The sequence below is a fragment of the Rhea americana genome, unplaced genomic scaffold (assembly GCF_003343005.1).
Source record: "Rhea americana isolate MKP2758 unplaced genomic scaffold, rheAme1 scaffold_51, whole genome shotgun sequence".
Taxonomy (NCBI): Eukaryota; Metazoa; Chordata; class Aves; order Rheiformes; family Rheidae; genus Rhea; species Rhea americana.
Genome location: NW_028186657.1, coordinates 452849 through 474707, shown reverse-complemented (window position 1 = coordinate 474707; position 21859 = coordinate 452849). Strand labels below are relative to the sequence as shown.

Below are 21859 nucleotides of genomic sequence, written 5' to 3'. Positions count from 1 at the left end.
TYGTGGGATGAAAAGGTCAGAAAATTGTCACTGAACAATCCTGTCTGGGTGCATATAAACAGAGAGGTGCTGAWAACCCTTATCCAGAAGCTAAGATGCTCACGCATACCCCAGAATTAAGGAGCTCTGGACATAAAGTTATCCAAATAATACCAACCACAAAGGAAAGTCCATTAAAATTCYATAACAAAACCAATGCATGTCATTTTATCAGAAAAAAAATAAATTGCATATGAGCATATTCAGACATACTTATTGACAATTTTCCTGCTTAGCTGACATAGAGACATTAACTTGCCACTTATACTCTTAATSTATCACATATCTGCCCTGTGATCAGGACTAAACTCCACATCCACCCTTGCACAGTCTGTTTCATGAACATGAGTGCAAACGGCTTCTTGCATGCTATGTTAGTCTATCTAGGAACACACCGGTTACTACTGGCTACCGTGCATTAAAAATGAAGTGAAAGTGAAATCAGAAGCATTGTTAAAAAAAGGAACCCAAACAGTTTGTTTTTCACTATTTGCTTGCACTCATTTTGTGAATGAGTGTGCTTCATGATGAGTTAATTAAARAGCTGTGTATGAAACAACTATCTTCTGTTCATTCAGCTCTTTCTTCAAGACATGTTTCTGTCTGATAAACATTTCAGTAATGATCCTTCCATGATCTGAAAGGAGCAAGAAGTAAGAATATACTCAGAATAAACAAAAAAGACATGCTACACTGTTTTTAATTATATATTTGACTGTCTCCCTAATCATCACTTGCTTTACAGAAGACAAGAGCTATAATTCGGCTGCTAAGTGTGATGGCAGCATGATTCCCAGCAAAGCAGTCTCATTTCCAGTAAGGCATGGTCAGTGATTGTTTTCTCCTAATAGACTGGTTTGCCATCATGTGTAGTCTCTAGCAAATGAAATTAGTAAGGAACTTGTGCCTATTTATGTTGTAAAACTGGCAGATGCTTAGATGCAGAGACAATATAACTCATCTTCACCAACACCTTTCAGCAAGCAGCACATTTACAACATGAAAACAGATTTGTTCATAAGCAATAAGGTGTTAAGATTAGCTAAAGTCCACTCAGGTGGGAGATGCAGTCCAAAGGTGTCTCCAGGTGACAGAAACACGTTTGCATGCAATGACACTGTGCTAGCGCAGTGGAATAAGATAATTCGATGTCCTGCTTGAATCAGTTAGCAGGAGTGGGAACTGTAGGAAACCTGAGGAGCAGGTTTACTTCAGCAGGAGCCCTGCTGAGCAAGCCTCAGGGGTATTCATTCGGGCACAGGCAGACCTGAGGACAGGACTTGTGTGAGTAGGGATGCCAATTCTAGGAAACAGGGTGGAGTGTYTCTTCTTGTATCAATGTCTTAAGCTTGATTGATAATCTGCAAACTGAAGGGAATAAAGAAAATAAAAAACGTTGCCATCATGAATTGCTAAAAATCTTATTTTGTTTCCCTGTATCTTTGTCTACATTTATGAATGCCTTAATTAGGCCACTGACATTCCACTGTCCAGAGTAGGCACTGCTGATCTTGCAGTATCATACAAGATTGAGATCCCCACGAAACTGAAGCTGTACCCTCAGTCATCAGCACAGGATAATCCAAGAACTGAAGGAGATGGGTTTGGAGAAGAGGGCTCCTACTGACAAGCATTACCTATAATATCCTTGGCTAAAAAGGTGCCTCAGCGTTGCAAGTGTACACTAAATTTCAACACTAATAAGAGATATCCTGATGTAAAATAAGTTACTTCTCACTTTCCTGCACTTAAGCCATAATAGAAACACTCTAGTTCAGCCTTGCAAGAGGACAAGGAGACTGTAATCTCTTTATTCTGTGCTCTGCATAGGGATGTTCAAGATCTAATTATTTATGTCCAAATTGCATTGTCATTTCTGTTGGATTATATACTGTTCTGAGATGAGTACTATGTAGTACAAATGCAGCAATAATCTCCAAGTCAATGACTTYTTTAATGTTACCTATAAAGAATATGCAAAGAAAAAGGAAAAAAAAAACACTTTGTTTTCCCATGACTTTTTTTTAACTTAGTTAAAGACAAAAACAAGAATCATGTCCAACAAACWGCTTTTTCAAAGATCAGGAAGGCAGATCTATGGCACTTATTTGCTTCCTGACGTTAATTAAGAAATCCATTGTAAAACAGGTGGAGCAAGGGAACTTTTGTTTGTTTGTTTGTTTTTGCCATTCTACTTGATACAGCTTTACCTTTCTAGTAATATTTTTGACAGGACTGTCAGGCACAAATCACTAGGTGATTTCTGCACAGTGAGGTATTMTTATCTCAGTGTTTATTGAATGACTTGGTTAAATACAGCAAGTAAAAAGACATAAGTCCTTTAACCGGGAAAAGCATCCAATGTTCCTGATTCCCAGCCACTACTCTATTGTGTTTTGCTGTGTACTGGGAGACACAGAAGATGGGAATCAAAACATTCACCGAGGCATTTCATTCTAATAAGGATTTATAGTCTGTTTAACTTGAATTCTAAAGATCACACCTGTGCGCAACTAAGAGGTATTATAAAACTCATAAAAAAAGTTCAGGAGGGTTATTCAACAAGCAAAATTGCTGATATTTGTGGCATCTCACATGTTTGATTWTAAACATTGACAAATAATGGTGTGAAGTTGACTACATCATGAATGATTGATCCAGAAGTGATTTCTCTCTCAGTAAAATTGCCATGCTGACAAAAAACAGAAATTTTTTTTTCAGGTATTCTGTCAAAACACGAATAAGAGTCCCTCGCAGGATATTACAGAACAGGAATCCTTAATCTTTCATTTTTCAATTTTAATGAGCAATAACATTGTTTTTCTACRTTATTGTTGTTTAAATAGACAGCTGGAGGGCACTTGTGTTTTCTTAATCTGAGATAAAAATCAAACTCTTTGCACCTCTTGTTAAATTATAGTGAAATTTTAGAGTGATATTTTCTACCTTATTTRGGAAGAAAAATTACATATAATGTAACAGATGACAGTTTGATACAATAAAATGCAGCCAGGAAAGATGATGAGAGCTCACTAGAAAACACCTAGTCAGATCACRTTTTCAGTAACGGCCATTAACTTAACTCCATTTCTTGAGCTCTGCCAACTATAGCTGAAGTCTACAGGAGCTGAGTAATAGTAAAAGGAGAAAATCATGCCCAAAGAGCCTCAGATTTCACACGCAGAGATGAATAGAACGGTTTTAAAAGAGAGAGAAAAAAATACAAAAGGACAAGAAGAAGGAAAAACAAAAAATAAATCTTCTAAGGTTCACATAATTCCAGGGYTACACCTTTTACAATTAGATGCAAGTAACAAAGCAAAACCTATGATACAGAAGATATCTGAGATTATTTCTCCTTTTTTTTCTGTTCATTTCTATCTAACGCTTACTTTCCCTGCGGAACCTGTGGCTTCTCTCAAATACTTTCTATTTAAATGTGTAGTGATAATGACTATACGAAGAAAGACCTGCAAGTAGATTACATAATCTCCAGAAAATAAAATGTAAGAAAACATATTCATACAAAATTTCAGATCAGAAAAATGTGAAATAATTATCTTAAGTTGCGGGGGCTTGTCTGAACCATGCAATCACATCCTAGACTCCTCCAGAGTTCTCRTAAGTATAAATGTTGCTCTTCCAGCGCAGGCTGTTCAGAATGAATGATTTGTGCTGGTGTCTATAATTGTCTCACCTGTTCCTTACTGGCTAAACATGTTGTTTCATTCCTCTGCTTTTTGCTAGCCTCCCTGGGGGTAATATATATTTCCTATCTTTGTCAGAAAGTCTCATATTGTAGTGTAATTCCATCTTGGTCAAATATATCAGTCTGCTCTAACAGATCTGAAGATGGAAGTCCTTTACCAACTTACTCAGGCAGTATGCTTCTACTTTCTGCTGCAGAAATTGCTTCCAGATTGTCTAGGAAATAGATATTCCAGTCTCCTTTCCCATTTGGTTCCTTGCCAAGACTGGTAACACTGGTGTTTGCTTCTGGTAATTTTGGTRAGATCGGCCATGAGCCCATTTAGTTAATAATAGGTATATTTAACACATGATAATGACCTTTATACTTATTTTCAACTTCAATACAATCAATTGCATACTAATCACAGGCCAATTTTTCAGTACAGTGAATTCAGAGTAGAAAACACTAAATACTATAAACCAGGGTAGCACTCTCAATAAATAGACTCCAAATGTTTTTTTAAAAAATAATTTCACAAACTTACAGGCAGCAAACAAAACTTAAACTAAGTTAAATTTTTCATTTTCACCCTTTCCATGTAAACACTCCTGCTGTAGTCAAATTCAGCTGAACCTGCATGTATGGAACTACTAGGGGCTAAAATTTATGATGTGATAACGAGCAGTGGCTAATGTGAGTGAATGTCTTGGGGCGGACACAGAAAGGCTACCAGATAAACCAGTCTGCTAAGATCGACAGCTTTAAAAGTGGCTAATAAAAAWCCTGAATTCCATGCAATATTTTAGTAGAAGTCAGCAAAGAGATTTAAGAACCGGACTGCATTACTCGAAACGGCTGACAAGTGCCAGCGAGGCCGATGCGAGCTGCTGAACGACTGGAGGAAAGCTCGTGAACAAGCCACAGTATGACACCCGGCTGCTCTGTTGCCAGATACCATCTTACGGAGTGCAAAGAACACTGCAAACATTCACAGGAGTTGGGCCAGGCTTTAAATCTCAATGTAGGCATAATTATAAGAAATGACTAAGCCAGGACTGTTTGACTGCTGGCAATCCAGCGCCTCCACATACTCCGTCATCTGCGCTACGCCAGTGATTCCTGCCTTTAGAGCACTCATTCTGCCACCTGCGAGCTCAGTCCCTGCTTAACCTGAAGTGTTTCGGCTATAACTATTAGTGAGAATTGCAGTATTACTTTTATGCTTTTTCTCTTGTTCACTTTAGTAGCTCTGTGACTTAGGAACGACCGAAAAACTGAGCTTTGTTTTGTTTTTAAGCAGTGCTCCTGGTTGTGAAAGAAAGCTGTGTGCCAATGTGTGCCTTTTCTCACCTCTAACAGCATTTTCTGTTACATTAGCAATCCAAGACTTTAGTCTGATCATTTTATGAGACGTTTACGAAGCACCACACCATATTTCTTTTTGAATATTTTAAATGATTTGAACAGTTCATGGAATGACAGCTTTAGCAGTAGCAACTGTCCAGCAAATAAATGATCTAGTATAGGTGACGTACCTAAAATCCAACCTACTGAAATCTACTGAAATTAAATAGGGCTAAAACCCATTCTCTTTCTCTTCTTGTTGAGGGTTTCCCAAGCCTCCCTCCCCACATGACTCTGTCAGGAGGCCAAAAGGCAACTAACAGACCCTTACAACCAAGTCTCATCGCATACATCGGGTAGTGGGCATGTACTTTCAGACACGTGATACAACTTCACTATCCCATGAGTTGATACAGATCTGGATTTTTGTTGTGTGACAATTTCACTTTTATTTACATAGCAAGGGAAAGTTTGGCACATACAGCCCTCCTGCGTCTCCACAGGAGTCTGCATATCCCAGGCCTTTTCCAGGGCTGGATATTTCTGCTATAGGAAAAGTCTAGTTTASCAGATACATTGGAGCTACCTGCACTGCCACTTTGAATTTCTTTTTATTTAAGAATGATATGAATTTCTCAGTTTTGTAGAGTTAGAAATTATTGATTTATTTTCCAGTGTGCCTTACACGAATGATAGATATATTCCCTTTCCCAGAAGAAACATAGAAATATCTTGTTTAAGYTGACATCCAGTTCCTCCTCCTTGAAACCTGGGTACAATGTGGCTGCATGAATTACCTTGGGAACTTCAAACTTAGCTAAATCTCTCTGAAGATGATTAATCTGCTGATGAGACTGTCAGAGCACATGTCCCTACGAGCCTGGGGACAGGTTAGCTGGGTGCAGTGACATCATTCTGCCCAGGTACTGTTGCATACTTCTGTGACAGTGAAGATCTCCAGGAAAATAAAGTACAAGTAGCAGCCTCACAGTGGAGGGGACATGATCTTCGATTACAGAAGCAAAGAAACACATCTTACACTACTGGATGTATGCTTTACAATTCGTTATACTTATGTGGGTGTAAAAACTGAAATAAATTGGTGTTCACTGACTCAGTATAACCTTCCAGATTTCTCTGCAGAAAAGCTTCAGCTATTGGCAAATCACTTGTGTTTTTACAGACTTAGTCTTTTTTAAGAAGAGTTTGTGAGTACAATAACCTGTACTATCAAATCCTCCTAATACAGATCCTCCATAATAGCAAAAACGCTCCCCATGCTTCCCTCCTATTTCCACTGGGACTCAATCATGTAAAACTATTGTAGCTAGACTACATCTTTTCATCAGACTCTGAGAGTTTATTTGCTCTCAAGTCCAAGAACTGGGCCTGCTCCACAGTAACCAAGCTTTTCTGGGGAAACTGGGACTCTAGCATTTCAAGTCCCCTATGGCTCTTCTGCAATATAGCTGACACCCAGTACCAGACCTGCTACCCTATTAGAGCCAAGAGCTCTAAGAGGAAGGAGCAGGACACTAAGACACTTTCTCTCTCCAATTTCTTAGCCCATAACTATCATCGCACTTCCATCTCCCTTCAGGGAACTTCTGATCACTAACCAGACCTTCCCTCTCACTCTCTAAGCAGAGCATTATCCAGGGTCAGTGAGTTTCTGTGGCTGATGTGGATAATAGCAAGTAAATTATTTGTGAGGAAAATAACCTTTACACAACATGATTTACAATTCTGAAAAAAAYGAAGATGGGGTATTGTAGTGGACATACAGCAGTAGAAAAGAAAACATGCATCATTTTTAAGATAAAGATAGGAGGCATGGTCCTGGGCCCAGCTTCACGATTTAAACAATATATATAGACAGAATMAAAATGTGAATAAGGAGAGAGAATTTGGCTCATGGCTTTGTGTAAACATTTTCTATTTTAACAGAAAATAGGTAGTTTTTCTTAAAATATGATCAGCACTCAACAAAAGAGTATGTAGATATGGTTACATTTCCACAGACTCCTGCAAATATTCTATTCTGCACACACTCATGCATCTCATCTGCATAGAGCATCTCTGCATCTGCAGTGGGAACTTGGAATACGTCCTTCCCTCCAGATGACTGTATTCTCATCATGAATAATGTATGACATACAGATTAGGGTAATTTTTTATGCATATCAGAGAATGAATTAAGTTGACTATTCATTAAGTTAAACAGTGCTGTTAAGTAAGACAGCAAGCTTTGTTTCAGTCCTTCACTGAGAGGTAGAAAATATCAGTGCTTTAAGTGGAAGATTTATAGCATGTGWGAGTAGTTTATTAAATCTTTGCTGCAGGCTCTGTAATTTCTATGGCCTATTTGGTATCAAAAATAAAATTGATCAGAATTTTTGACAAATAAACTGAAGTTTTTAGTTGGAGTTCAACTAATTAGTTGGTGGCTATCCAGTACTATTAGAGGTCTTTTTTAGGCACTCTCATTCTGGTTGCTAACAGCAATGCAGCAGCAGGCAGAATCCCACAGGGATAACTGACTCTTTTGTGAAGTTTCTTAATAGAACACTTGGAAATGGTTAAAATTTGCTTCCTATATTTAGAAAAGTTAAAGGACAGAGACACAGCAGGTATAAACCAGCACATCTTGGTTGAAGTTGCTGGAATTATAGAGATTTTGACCAGCTAAATATAAAACTTCATGTCTGAATGTTGAAAGACTGAGCATTCATGGTAGTTTTTTGCTTCAGATAAATGTATCATTTTCTTTCTACTTACTTACATCATCACTCAAATAGCTCATTAGATGTCAAGTTGCAAAAATCATATTCCTGTGAATCAGGAAATATTTACCTTATTTCAGGAGGCTATCCCTTTTGAATGATTTCTCACCAATGAAATTAGATGCTTACAATCTGTCCCTAAGTTTAGAATTCCAAATTATTGCTGCTGACTGATTTTTAAATAATCTGTAGTGGATCTTAACCRACACACAGTAGTGTCTTTCCAAGTTATACTACATATGATTCTTCTGAAAATTATATAAGAGAATTTCTGATCTAGATATGYTATGGAACAGCAAACTGTTCTTACCCAAGTTACCAAAGAAGTAGATAAATAAGAGATACCATGAAGACTGTCAAAATTTATAGTGCTGGTTTTATGCAAGCAATGAACAAAAACATGATAGTTTTCTAATAGATAATCTGCCTTTATTGTGAATTTTAAACCAAGTAATTTAAGCCAAAAGACTCCAAAAGATAATAAATATAAGACAGTTGAATATAATTAACATAGTTAATCTTTGAATTTTGCTAAAATTAAGATTGATTTTATGCAGGTCTCAGTCTAATTCCAAAGAAGTGAAAGCAAAAAAAAAAAAAAGAAAAGAAAGAAAAGAAAGAAAAACATAAAAAAGAAAACAGGAATGGATAACTGCAATGTGGACATCTATGTTTTCACACTGCTTAGAGGCCAGTATATCAGTGCATTAATAAAATCTTTGAATAATAGTCTTTGCGATGTCTTCTGGACAAGGTTCAGAAAAGAAGATGGAAAAATCCTTTTCCCTAAGACATTAGTGATTTCTCAGCAGAGACATCCTCTGGGAATGACTGAAATGATTGTTTACTATTTCAACATATTTCCAGTGGAGAAATAATACATTTAGCATTAAGAGTTCTGTAAAAGAGGCTGTCAATGAAATGGAGCATCTCTTCATTAGTTCTTCATCCCTTGGTAGCAGAAACCAGTTCTACCACGGTAGGTACCTCTGCCCATGGAGGTTACCCTTGCCCCATGAAGAGCAATGATTAAGTGCTGTCCAGACAGTATGCAAGCAATGTGCAGACAGGGTACACTAGCAAGGAGCTGGAAAATCTGGCYCTGAACATTTAGTTAGTGTAATCTGTTTGTGCTCAAGTTAAACCTCACCAATGAGCACTCAAAAGAGCTACATAAATGTTATCAATCAAGTAACAACCTCTCTAATACAGAATTACAACTAGTACATATATTTTATAGTGAGAAAGCTAAGAAACACGAGTYAAAACCGTTTTAACTCTCTTCCAAGGTAAAAAACCTCACTGACAAAAAGCAACGTACAGTGACTGTATACTTTGTAGGCAATTGTGAATTACCAGTTCCTAGATCCTTATGCATTTTATCAAAAAGTGAATTAAAAAAAAAAGTGACTTAATCTCATGCTGTCATCCCCATACAAAGCTTCCTGTGGTCTAAATTAATGCACTCTCTGATCTAAATTAATAAATGCTTATTAACATTTAGTGATTTCTGCCCTCCAACTGCTCTGTAAAAATGAACTTCAAGTAATCTGACACATGCAAAAAGCCCCCCTTAATTTCAGGCACAATCATGGTTATATATGTAAATAATTATAGTCATAGGAAGCTCATACAGGCTAAGCTGGCAGAACTGAGCAGGTTTGGGCCAGATGACCTCCAAAAGCCTTTTGTAATTTCAATTACTCTCCGATTCCAATTCTCAAATTCATATTCTGACTGCCTTAACCCCCCTCTTTTCCAGTGGGGAAAATGGGTGGAACAACCTGGCCCACATCTTGCAACAGTGGCTAAAGTGAGAAGTGGAAATCCCTCAGACAAYGAGAGCGTATCAGTGTGAAACAAGTTTACTCTCAAAAATTACATCATCGTTTTCAAAAAGTTAAACAGATGCTCCTTTCCTTACCTATTTGATCACTAGAGTTGGAAACCTCTAGCAGTCATAAAAATAAAAAGAAATTCCAATAAGCATTTCAGAATAATCTGGGCTTTATCAAATTTGTTCTGGACATTAAAAGCACTTGCAAAATTTAGGCCCTATTATCAGAAAGACTAATCTGACAGTCTTAAGGAGATGAATCAGGCTTTGTCATTATAACTTGCATTAGAAATAATGGCACTCGCACAGCTAAAGCCCTGCTCATACAGGTAGAGATGCACCTCTGCTTGTTCTGGCTTGGGTACAGTTTTACACAGACAGCATTTAGACAATTGGATATCCCTGCTGATTTACGATCCTCTCGGAATTCAGATAAAAGCCGGAATTCAGTAGCCTTTTCCCTAGTTACATTGACTGGGTTCCCTCTCCTCTCTTTCACACTAACCCCTCATAAAACATTTGCTGCCTTTTGAGATTTAGAGTACCAAAAAGGCTTGAAACGGCAGATGGGCAAATAGCTCTCTCTCTCCTACAAATCATTATCAAGGACAAATGGAAGCTTTAGCACTCATGAGACTTAAGCYTGTTCTAGTCTTGAGAGAAGTCCTAGAAAAAGATATGCTTTTTCATCCTTTAATTTCACTGTGTCCAGGATACGGGGCTCTACTAACTAGCTCCTTGACTTTCAAAGCTTGGTCATCCCCTTCACATCCAAGGACACATTGTCTTTGTGCAAGGATATGTTTGCTTTATTTTTTCTGTCATTTTGTGCAGAGTGAAAGCATACTATCTAGTGTGTCCTGTCTGCAATGACTGTTTAAAAGGCTTCACCTTCCACCAGGTGGGAGAACTCAGCCTCAGTTACATTCCTGTGAATTGTGGTTAGAGCTCTGAAACTCCTGAGCGCTAAACCAACAAATGTCCCTCCTCAATTTAACTATCACAGCCTGCTTGTCATTACCAGCRGAACACTACGTAGCACAATACCAATTAAAACTCAGCTTTTGATTGCCAGTAAAAGTCTGCAAGTTCAGGCCTGCGCAGCTCTGAAGCTGGGGTGGGGGGTGCCAGGAGGTGGCAGCCGGTGCTGCTCCCCAAGCACGAGGATGGGGTAGGTCAGCCCAACATCCCGAGGAGCTGCCACGCTGAGCCCCGGGCGAGCGCGACCAGTGTCTTTCCTGCATGCTCTCGAGAGGCTGCATAGACCGGCTGAAACAGGAGTATAATTAAATTTTATGCTTTTGACTCATTCGTATCCAAACCCCACCCACTGGTTTACCACATTTACAGTATTATTAAGAATTTAAAAATCCAGCAGTGTTCCAACTTTGTCATAGAAGCAGGTCAGGAAAGAAGGGCACTGGCATATTATGCAAAAAAAAAAACTTGCTCAGAATTTCCTAGCACCATGCTAGCCATTCAACTTTAATTGCTACTGACATTCTKCAGTGAAAATATCCATTGATGTCATATTCCAAATTAATTTCTATATTCTACTCTGGAACTGGAGGCACTGATTTCAAAGAAAGCAAAACATCCATTAAATGTAGTCTATACATTTCTGATTCTGAACTTGGCCTTTTTACTGTGCTAAGCAGGTAGTATTATACTAGATCTGGTGTTATACTGCTCAGTAGCAGAAAAAATAGCAGACAGACTATTTTTATTCTCATGGGGTTCTAGTTAGAAAAAGTAAAAATCAAAACCACTGGCAAAAATTTGTGCTGAACTTTCCAAATGCACARTAAGCTGAAGTTCATCAGAGTGGAGAACGGCTGTGTGACTGTTTGTTTGAATGAATCTAATTATTGGTCTTGTCAGTAATGCATTGCATCAAATTGTTCTCTCAAAGGGAAGTAATGCAACAGCACTGTGTACATACTAAGTGATATTTTGGTGGAGAGTTGCATAAGCAAAGTGACAATTAGATTTGTTTCATAATAGGTCCCACCTGAGTCAGGAAGAGAAAAAATAGACATGCCAGAGGTGATAAGCACTGCTGTTCCTTTTAACAGACAGAATATGATCTCAACTGTACTAACACAAAATTTTGCTAAAGTGAGCTGTAACCTCAACTGTTATGTGACATCCGTGCTGTAAGCCTCCTTATATAAAGCAAGCTATTTTTCAATATTTTTTACCATACTATTAAAACTAGGATACGTGTGTACTGTCAGTCTCCAAAGGTGCTGCGTCTAAATTCATGTATTTCAAGACTTTCTTTTTCCTCATTTTTATTTCTTTAACAGTTCGATCCAAAAGGGAGATGATGATTATGAAGATTACACCTCAAATAAGACTTGGGTTTTGACTCCCAAAGTTCACGAGAGTGATGTCACTCTTATCTTAAATGGCTTGCTGGAAGGATATGACAACAAGCTGAGACCTGACATAGGAGGTATGTTGCTTTTCTTTTTAGCCCATTTCTGATGAAGTGGGCTGATTAAGAGAAAGAATGTTCATACTGTAGTGTGTTACCTAGGAAGCAGAATCTATTCAAAGTAGTTATGAAAACAAAATATGATGTAGCAAAACCTCAGTGGCACAAAAAGCACCCATGCCTTCGGAAGCTGGCATCTATTGTTAAGATAACTGAATATATCCTGAGACATTTCCTGAGAGCATTCGAATTTGCTGAATCAGGCTGCCTGCAATCATCCATCTGCATAAAACRTCTGGAATTTAACTTTTGAAGAACTAAAAAGGCAGTTTCTCTCTTCCTTACATAACTAAGAGATACTGTCAGACAATCACAAACAACARATTAGGAAAGGAATAATGTAGCCTGATTTCTGCGTGATTGGACGGACACAGCCAGAGCCCCTGGGAGCAGCAGGCTTGCGCTGACCAGTGCAGCGTGTGCACTCACTAGCTCACAAGGCGAGAAGTGACAGGGAATGGGGGAGAGTGGAAGAAGCGTTCACAAAAGATAAATTTAATCCGGTCAGGCTAACCTCCTTGGACTACCCCTGCAGCCTAGGTAAGCCTAGGAGCCTGGAGATAGACTCCAACTCAGACTCAGAGGGAAGTCTTGGCTGCTCTGAACCACCTTTCAGAGGACCCTTCCCCTCCACTGGTCAGTGAGGGAGCCCAGAGGGAAAAGTCTTCCCGGGTGGAGGCCGGTCAGCCTGAGAACACCCCACGTGTGCACAGCGCAGCCASGCGACACCTCTGGAAAGGAGGATACAGTAGGAATAAGAGTACAGAAAAGAGAGCTCATGGTGAGGCAGGTAGAGAGCAGCAAGGTTAATGAGGGAGGCTGTTTCTACCACATTATAGAGGTTTATGAACCAGGGAAGTTTTCCACCATGAGGGATAACATAAGTATTTAACCTTCAACACATGTATATACTGTAAATTAGCAGAGGAATTTGACTCATTCTCCCAATCCAAGACTTTAGAGAACAGAAATGAACTAAGCATTCATAAAAAGCATCTGCCCCTCCCCGCAAAAAACCCATCTTTTAGTCAAGRTCTACAGGAATAATATAGTCACAATAGAGTAATTTCAAAATAAATAAATCTAACAGCTGGTTTTTACTCATGTTCTAGATCCTTGAGTACTGTTCTTGCTTTGGGCTCATGAAATTGTTACTTATCAACAGCCATCTCCGCAGGCAATAGCAGTCACGTTGTATTTGGCGTTATAGCATAAAATGCATGATGCAACACATCACAAGAGGAAAAAGTCTGCTTTCGCTGATAGTGCTTTGTCAAATGTGTTGCTGTGGCCTGACACAAAATGCACACACTCTCAGTCAGACATGACTCACTCTAAGGTAACGACACTGGTTTTCATAGTGTAAGTGCATTTGTTCTGATAGCACAAATGGTATAAGAACTTGTCCCAAAGTGTCTCCATCTAATTTCAACCCGGAGACATCACCGCCGATTTATGTTTATCGCATTTGAATGTGAGGCAACCATAGCCATACAACAGAGGCACTTCTGCTTGTGTTTGACTTGCACGTGGTTCATTTTGACCTTCACTCATGCTAGTGACTGTTGTTGTTTCTCTTGCAGTTAAACCGACGGTGATTCACACTGACATGTATGTAAATAGCATCGGACCAGTGAATGCTATCAATATGGTAGGTAAAGGACTGCCACGTTTAACTACAGTTTTAATGTTCACTTTATGACAAAGCCTACATCATTCGTGAACGTTATAAAACTTCCATTATTTTTGATGTGCTTTATCTGCATTATTTTAAAAGTCTCATTATATTATTATTACAGAAGTGAAGACTATATGAACTATGAATCTACATAAAACGGCAGCTAAAGTGTGCTGAAATAAATGAATAACTTAATAGTTTTACCACATGCTAACATTTCTATGACTGTGATGCACACTTCCGTGCCTTATGAGAATCTAACTCTTCTAAAACTGAGCTTCCAAATTGCTAGAAATAAGGCAAAAGCATTCACTAGTGATAGCACCAATCTTGCTACCAAGAAATCAAGAAAGCCCCAATCTTCTCTCCTCTCCTCTTCCTGAAATTCCTAAAGAGAGTTAAATTGTATCTCCATATGAAAAAGAAAGAGTGGGTTAGCATTACTACCACCATTTCTATTTCACTCTTGCAATTTTTATGTGTAGGGAGAAATCGCAGATTGTTCTTTTCAGGTCTATAATTCCCTTTCCAGCCACTGGATTGCTAGTGGCGTTCAGGGGAGCAAGTCTTCAGCACTTTTGACATTAACTGGAGGGTAGCAGCAGTTCAAGGCCAAATCTGCTTGAGTTTTAGTTGTCACAGATCCAAGAAAATAAGTAATTCTTTTCTAGTTTGATCAGACAGGAGAGGGGACACAGGATTGAAAAAGGGACCTCAATGACTCACTCACATTTTGGGTCAACCTGTACCTAGGAAAATAATGAAAAAGAATAGGTTTTCAACAACAATCTTTGGTAGACAACAGCCTCAAAAATTGCTAAATATTGTTTTTTCTATCAATTCTAATATCTTCTATCTTTCACATGTGGTTTTTTGTATGAAGTCAAGGAAAGCATATCAGGAGTAATGTGAAATGCTGAGTGCTATGTTTTCATCAGTATTTCTGGTTGACACAACAGGAATATACAATTGATATATTTTTCGCCCAAACGTGGTATGACAGACGTCTGAAGTTCAACAGCACTATAAAAGTGCTCAGATTAAACAGCAACATGGTTGGGAAGATCTGGATACCAGACACATTCTTCCGAAATTCCAAGAAAGCTGATGCCCATTGGATAACAACTCCTAATAGGATGCTCAGGATCTGGAATGACGGCAGAGTGTTGTACACGCTAAGGTATTTATACCTGACTTTACTTCCAATTTTTCAAGAGAAAGCCAAGGAAAAGTGTGTTGATACACAAGTCTTGTGAAATCAGATCACTTGATATTAACACAAAGAAAAAAATATATATTTTTCCTATTACTTATGGGTACAACTCTGGAAAAGGGAAATATAATAAGGTATTATTGATGCAGTATTGACACAGTAGAAGAGTTTCATTTCTACCTATAGATTGCACTGTCTGGCTCACAAATAGCCTCATTATTATGTCAAAATCAATACAAGCATGSTTACAGGAATTCATCTTCATTTTCATGTATGTTTTACTGTTTACCAGTAGATCGGTCACTATTGCCTTTTACCTTTGTATTCTGTTAAAATGAGGAATTTGAAATATCTTTGAATTAAGCAGACAGTATAGGAAATACATTATGTATATCAATGGCCTCTATTCCAAATTGTTTACAGGTTTTCTAGATGAAGCTCCTCCCTGCAAAAGCATTTGATTCCTTTAACTTCTTGTGAAAATAAGAATTCTCTTTTTAGGATTGGACATTTATGGTTTAATCAAAAACCCACAGATATACCCTGTTCAACTAATATTTTCATGAAGCTAAACCTGATATGATCATCTTCAGATTACTTAATGATGTATCTATTTTTTGAGTCAGATTACCTTTATAAACTATCTTTTCAATAATTAACAGTTACATGTATGTCTATACTTAAAAGTTACATATGCAATACATAAAAATCTAAATGACATACTCCCAATGACCATAAGGAAAGATGTTTCCTATGTTTGAAAAGCTTAAATGTTTCTAGTTTTCTGCTCTTTTTTATTGCATACCAAAAAGAAAGTTTTGAAGGAAAGTATATTCATTAGCATTTTAACAAACAGATATAAAGCTTTGGTTGAGAGACCCTTTTAATATTGCAAGAATTGTCCAAATTACAAAAAGAGTTATATTTCATAGGTATTTTACTTCTTTACATACTGCATTGCCAAAAGAGATAAGAGAATGACTGGAATTGAAATCCAGTGCAAATCAAAGTCAGTCTGATAAAGATGCTAGATCGGCTTTTGAAATGTTAATTTGGACTTAGCTATACTACCTCCTCTTCAGACTTCATTACCTTTCTCTTCAAACCATTCAGCTTCTCTCATTAGAAACTTTTAGAAACACAGTTATCTGATATTAATGTATAGTTAGTTGTTCTAGTGAGTCACAGCAAGCAACAGTAATGCTTTATCCTATATCCTGGATCAACTCAAAAATGAAACGTGATAGCTTCATTGCAGATCTGCATTAAAGAAAAAAGGCAAAAATATCTTTTTAGAAAGCTTAGGAATGCAACGTTCTGACAGATGTGCATGTGAAATCTGGCACAGAGCATGTCAGAATCTACTATTGTTAGCTTCTCACATACCCAAGTATTAAGCAACAAACCTTAAATAATTTCCTAAACAAAACAGTAAGAATCTCATCATTTGTGAAACACATTTTTTGCCTCTCAAAGCAAAATTAATAATTCAGACTAAGGTTTTTTGTCAAGTAGAAACATAAGTGAAACTGGTAGTGATGTGAAATTGGGGCTGCCTTGGTTGCAGTGACCATGAGCTGATGTTCAGGATCCTGAAAGGACAGAGCAAGATAGTAACAAGTAGTAAGATCATAGCCCTGGACTAAAGGAGAGACAATTTTGGCCTCTTCAGAGGTCTGCTTGGAAGAATTGCATGTGATACCTCCTGGAGAGAAGAGCGGTCCAGGAGAGCAGACTGATCTTCAAGGACTACCTCCTCTAAGCACAGCCCCCCCTGATCAGCAGGATATTGAGCAAAGCTAGCAGGAGGCCTGCATGGATGATAAAGGAGCTCCTGACAAAACACAAATATAAAAAGGATGCACTCAAGGGGTGGAAGGTGGGACAGGTGACCCAGAAGGAATACAGAGATACTGTCTGAGCATGCAGGCATGGGCTTAGGAAAGCCAAAGCCCATCAGGATTTGGGATCCCTTGCTGGAGCAAGGGATGTGAAGGGCAGTAAGAAAGCTTCTACAGGTGTATCAGCAGCAAAAGGAAGACTAGGGAAAATGTGAGACCTCTGCTGAATGGCACAGAAGTCCTGGTGACAAAGGACRTGGAAAAGGCCAAGGTACACAATGTCTTGTTCACCTTGCTGTTTACTAAGAAGATCAGCACTAGGCAGATCACAATCCTAGGCACTTGAGAGGAGAAGTCAGGAGCAAGGAAGACTTGTCTTCAGTGGAGTATCCCACAGAATCCTCACTGACAAACTGATGAAGTACAGACTAGACAAGTGAACAGGGAGGTGAACTGAAAACTAGCTGAACTGCCCAGCTCAAAGGGCAGAAAAAACATTTTACTGTGAGAGTGGTTAAACATTAAAACAGGTTGCCAAGAGATATTGGAGATATTCAAATCCCAACTGGACATAGTCCTGGGCACTCTGCTGTAGCTTATCCTGCCTTGAGCAGAGGAGTTGGACACCTGGGATCACCAGAGATCCTTGCCAACCTCAACATTGCTGTTATTCTGTTCTTCTATGAAAAATGGCTTTCTGCTCATGAATGAAATCATTTCCTCAAGAGAAAACAAATAAAAATAGTAGTAATTCTGAACCCATCCCAGGTTCAAAATGTTATTTAACAGTGCATTCGCATTCACAAGATAAAAAGCAATATTAAAGGAAGACCATATCATTTTTTTGATCTGTATCATGATTATCTTGAAGTGAAACTGAAAACGGTTGAAATGAAATGAGAAAGAAAGGGTAATACTCTTTGCACAATGAATCAATTCTTCTTTCATGTTAGAGACAGGACTTCCACTAATTTCAGTGAAAATTAGATTTGTTCCTAAATCCATAATATAGGGAAGTTGACTTCATCAACTTGGTGGTTAGTGGCTACAAGACTTCTCTTCATCCTATAGTATGAGACACTGAAGATACCTGCAGGGAACACCTATGCACAAGAGTCAGGAAGCAGAAACAACCCATAAAGTTGCTCATTTGGAAACCAAGGAATGAACAAAGAGTAGAAAGCTATTATTTTTCATGAAGATTTAAGGAACAAATAAATTGCACTCTTGCTCTTTTTTTTGTCTCCTCTCTCATCTCCCCTCTGCCTCCTTTCCAAAGCTGTTTCTTCTCATGGATTATTTGCTACCAGTCCATCTACCGTATGATAGATGAGATGATAGCTCATGACAGGGCTGGGGATACATATAGTCTAGCAACAATGAAGATACTGAAGGAAAAGGTAGAGTTTTTATTAGGCACATCAGTGAATACATCTTGTCTAATTTTGGTTATCTAAAAGTATGTGCCTCTACCTGAAAAATGCCTATATCACCTACATGACCTGACTTACGATACAGGCTCTCCTAGCATTCTTTGGAAAGAAACACAAATTTTTAGTAATTTCTTCTTCTAATTCGGTTAAAAGTCTAATCTGAATTAAAAGTCTAATTCAGTCTATTGGAATGAAATGAAGTATATTCTCAGAGTGCCTTTTTCCTACTAGCTATGAAGGTAATCTAGGTGACTATCTTGGATGTAGATGTCTAAATTTGGACAGAGGACTCACATCTGTCATTTCTAAAATGATTTTTTTTTCCAAGCAAAATATGTCTAAATGTATTACGGCATGTTGTGACATAGAGATTTGTCACTGCTTATATGAGATGACCTGCATATTCACTTATGGATTTGCTAGTCATGAGTAATGCTGCCATTTCAGAYGCATAGGAACAAAACTTTAATACCTCATTCTATTAGAGTCTCAAAAGCAGATGATGAGGACCTTTGTAACTAAGAAAGACAATTCTTAGCAATAACCATCGTCTTACTGTGTTTGGAACAGCCAGAATAATATATACACATTGATACTTCTGTTTATGATATCTATTTGCATATTTCATAATCTTGTTCAATATTAGTAAGAATCTTGTTTTGAAAGTACAGATTTCTAGAGCGTGTTCTGTATATTCTACTTTCTCTCTCCCTCTCTGTCTCTTTAGGCTGACAATCGATGCTGAATGTCAGCTGCAGCTACACAACTTCCCCATGGACGCTCATTCCTGCCCACTGGAATTTTCAAGTTGTAAGTAATACATCTAGAAATATATGCAATCACTTTCCTGTCCCACATTGAGTTACTTATTATAAATTTATATTTATACAGTCATCCTAGTGTAACAGCAGAAATTTTTACTTCTATCATCTTATGGCCTGATACTTTCTCTGTGCACATGGGAGTTTTACTATTAGCAATACCTGGAGTTAAGGATGTTTGATTTCTTATCAAACATGTTAAGGAGTGAATTCTAGTCCAGCTGAAAGCTTTTTTTGGCAGTAACTGAAGGTTAGGCAAAATTGTATCCTGTTAAGTTCCTAAATACAAAAAAGTCATTTTTGAAATATTTATCTGAAGKGCTATTTTAATTTATAATAAATAAAATGTGATGTTAAGTAAAAGACACTACTAAGTAGTTTGAAAAAAAATCTGTAAATTGCAATATGCTTCTCCAGATTTTTCCCAGAAATAGAAAATAATAGTTTTCCTCCCCAAAAGTACAATAAAATCCTAGCAATGGCTATGAAACAAAGCATTCTCTATTTTCCCTTGCAATAAGATGGTTACCCAAGAGAAGAGATCATTTACCAATGGAAGCGCAGCTCAGTGGAGGTGGGGGACACCAGGTCCTGGAGGCTTTACCAGTTTTCCTTTACGGGATTGAGAAATACRACTGAGGTGGTGAAGACTACTTCAGGTAAGACAACTGATCTGTTTACCTTCAAATTAATTTAGGATTTTATTTAAGAAAAAAAAAAAAGAAAACTGATTGTCTGGAACTCAGCACTGGCACTTCATAGAATAAATACAGGCTTTTTAACATCCATGACACGATCCAGGCTTTAGTATTTCTGACTAYGACCTCACAGGAAGAAAAATGAATTATAGTCTATTGTCCATTCTTGAATTCTCCAAAGATGGATTTCTGAAAGACTAGAACTGGCAAGAGAAAGCCACTACTGGCAGGGCGGAGAGGCTAGACCATACTGCCCAAAAAAAYAGTGCAGGTGAGCCACTAAGGTGATAGTGATAAGCAGATATTGCTTTTAATATCTTACCATTTCATTCTCCGTCTGCCAAAAGCAGAATGTAGGTCTGRGCAGAAATGAAATTCAAAGTCCCAACCTCTTTACTACAGCAGCTCCAAGTGTATTTTTTTWWAAAAAAAAAAACAGAGCACATTCAGCTCTCATTAAAAAGAACAGCCTTGCAARCCAGAGTCTCAGATGATTCTCCTGCATATTTCTATCTCCTTGGAAACAAGTAATGGAATTTAAAATGATAAATGAGGAAGGACTAGGCTTTTAATAAAAAATGGCAATTTAAATCCTACCAACTAAGCAGGAAAATAATTTCTCCTAGACATATATATTATTGTATTTGTTAGTGGAAAGGAAATCAGTGAATATGAGAAGAATTGCATATTAATATTCTTGTATATGCATGATATCCCTTGTTTTTGATTTCTTACTTTCAAAAAGAATAGTGAAATGAAAGCAGTTTTTCTTTTCAGTTTGCTTTTGATTTTTACCTCTATGTTATTGTTCTGGCAAATAYATTGATTTAAATTCAAAGACCTTTCTGCTTATTCTGACTTCAGAAATATCCCCATCCATTAAAAGAAATAACACAATTATTTCTAAAAGGTCAGCATTGCTGTTATATTCAAAAGGARAGCAGCCTGCCGTGCATTACACTGGAGTGCAAACAAAGAGGTTGAGAATTAATTCAACATCCAACTTGTGAATCACTGGATATTAAGCACTGATGACATGTTTAGTCTTATGAGCAGGGTAAAAATGGACTGAAGCCTCCCAGTTGTAGCCATATTTGCCTTATGGCATCTTCTGTCATTCTAGCTGGGRAAGATATTTAGTTAGCTATTCAAGAAAGCACTTGACCTTTCACATTTTCCCASGGAAAAAGATAAAGGTGCAAAAGAGGACAAGAGAGAAGCGTGTGTGGGAGCCATAGCCACTAATAACTCCCATCACATGTGACACGGTGGAATTGCTCTCAAAGCAAAAACATAAACAGCAATGCATCACAGCTCAGGCTGCCGCTGCAGCAGGCACGGCACGAAAGGCAGCAGTGAGCTGCTGTGGTTCAGGGTCCCATCCTGCTCAGGCTGCACCCTGCCTTTACTTCCGACTTAATTTGAGTTTCTTTCATTTGCTGTTTTTCTTTCTCTGTCTGCTCGAACCATTCTCTAATAAACTGGTTCTGGCCAGAGATAGGAAGCAATAAAATCTCAGCATGCTACAAGCTTCAGATCCGCTGTTCCAGCTCATCTTGCATGTGGGTGAATCAGGAGCAGTTCCTAATATTCCACTAATGCAAAGAGAGCATTTACTGAGAAATATACTAAAAATAAAAGACAAACAGGAAAAAGAAACATTCCCGTTCAAAAAGAAGCATTTTTCAGGGGCTAGTCACTCAAGCTTGCACTACTTTCCTAGAGTACTACCATAATGTTTTGTCAGTTGTTTTTAATATGATTACACACAGCAGCCTTTTAAATTTGCTTAAACAAAAATAAGTAATTAGCAGTTAGCATGCACTTTAAAGCAGCAAAGAATCACTCCAGTTATCACTAGATTCCTAAGAAGAAATGCTCCTGACAGCTACTTAGCCTTGTTGAGCTGCTTTCAAAGATCTGCTGGGTTAAAAAAAAAAAAAAAAATTCGCACAGACTGTGAACCACTTGCAAGCGATCT

At 37.9% G+C, this 21859-nt stretch overlaps 1 protein-coding gene across 1 annotated transcript in view; it reads left to right on the top strand.

The window, feature by feature from the left end:
- GABRG2 (gamma-aminobutyric acid type A receptor subunit gamma2) overlaps positions 1-21859 on the top strand; it is a 70357-nt gene that overhangs the window by 15001 nt on the left and 33497 nt on the right. Inside the window, exons 2-6 of the mRNA XM_085317832.1 lie at positions 12004-12152; positions 13778-13845; positions 14832-15052; positions 19087-19169; positions 19702-19839. Of these exons, the coding sequence (XP_085173958.1) occupies positions 12004-12152; positions 13778-13845; positions 14832-15052; positions 19087-19169; positions 19702-19839 (659 nt within the window). The remainder of the gene's footprint in view (positions 1-12003; positions 12153-13777; positions 13846-14831; positions 15053-19086; positions 19170-19701; positions 19840-21859) is intronic.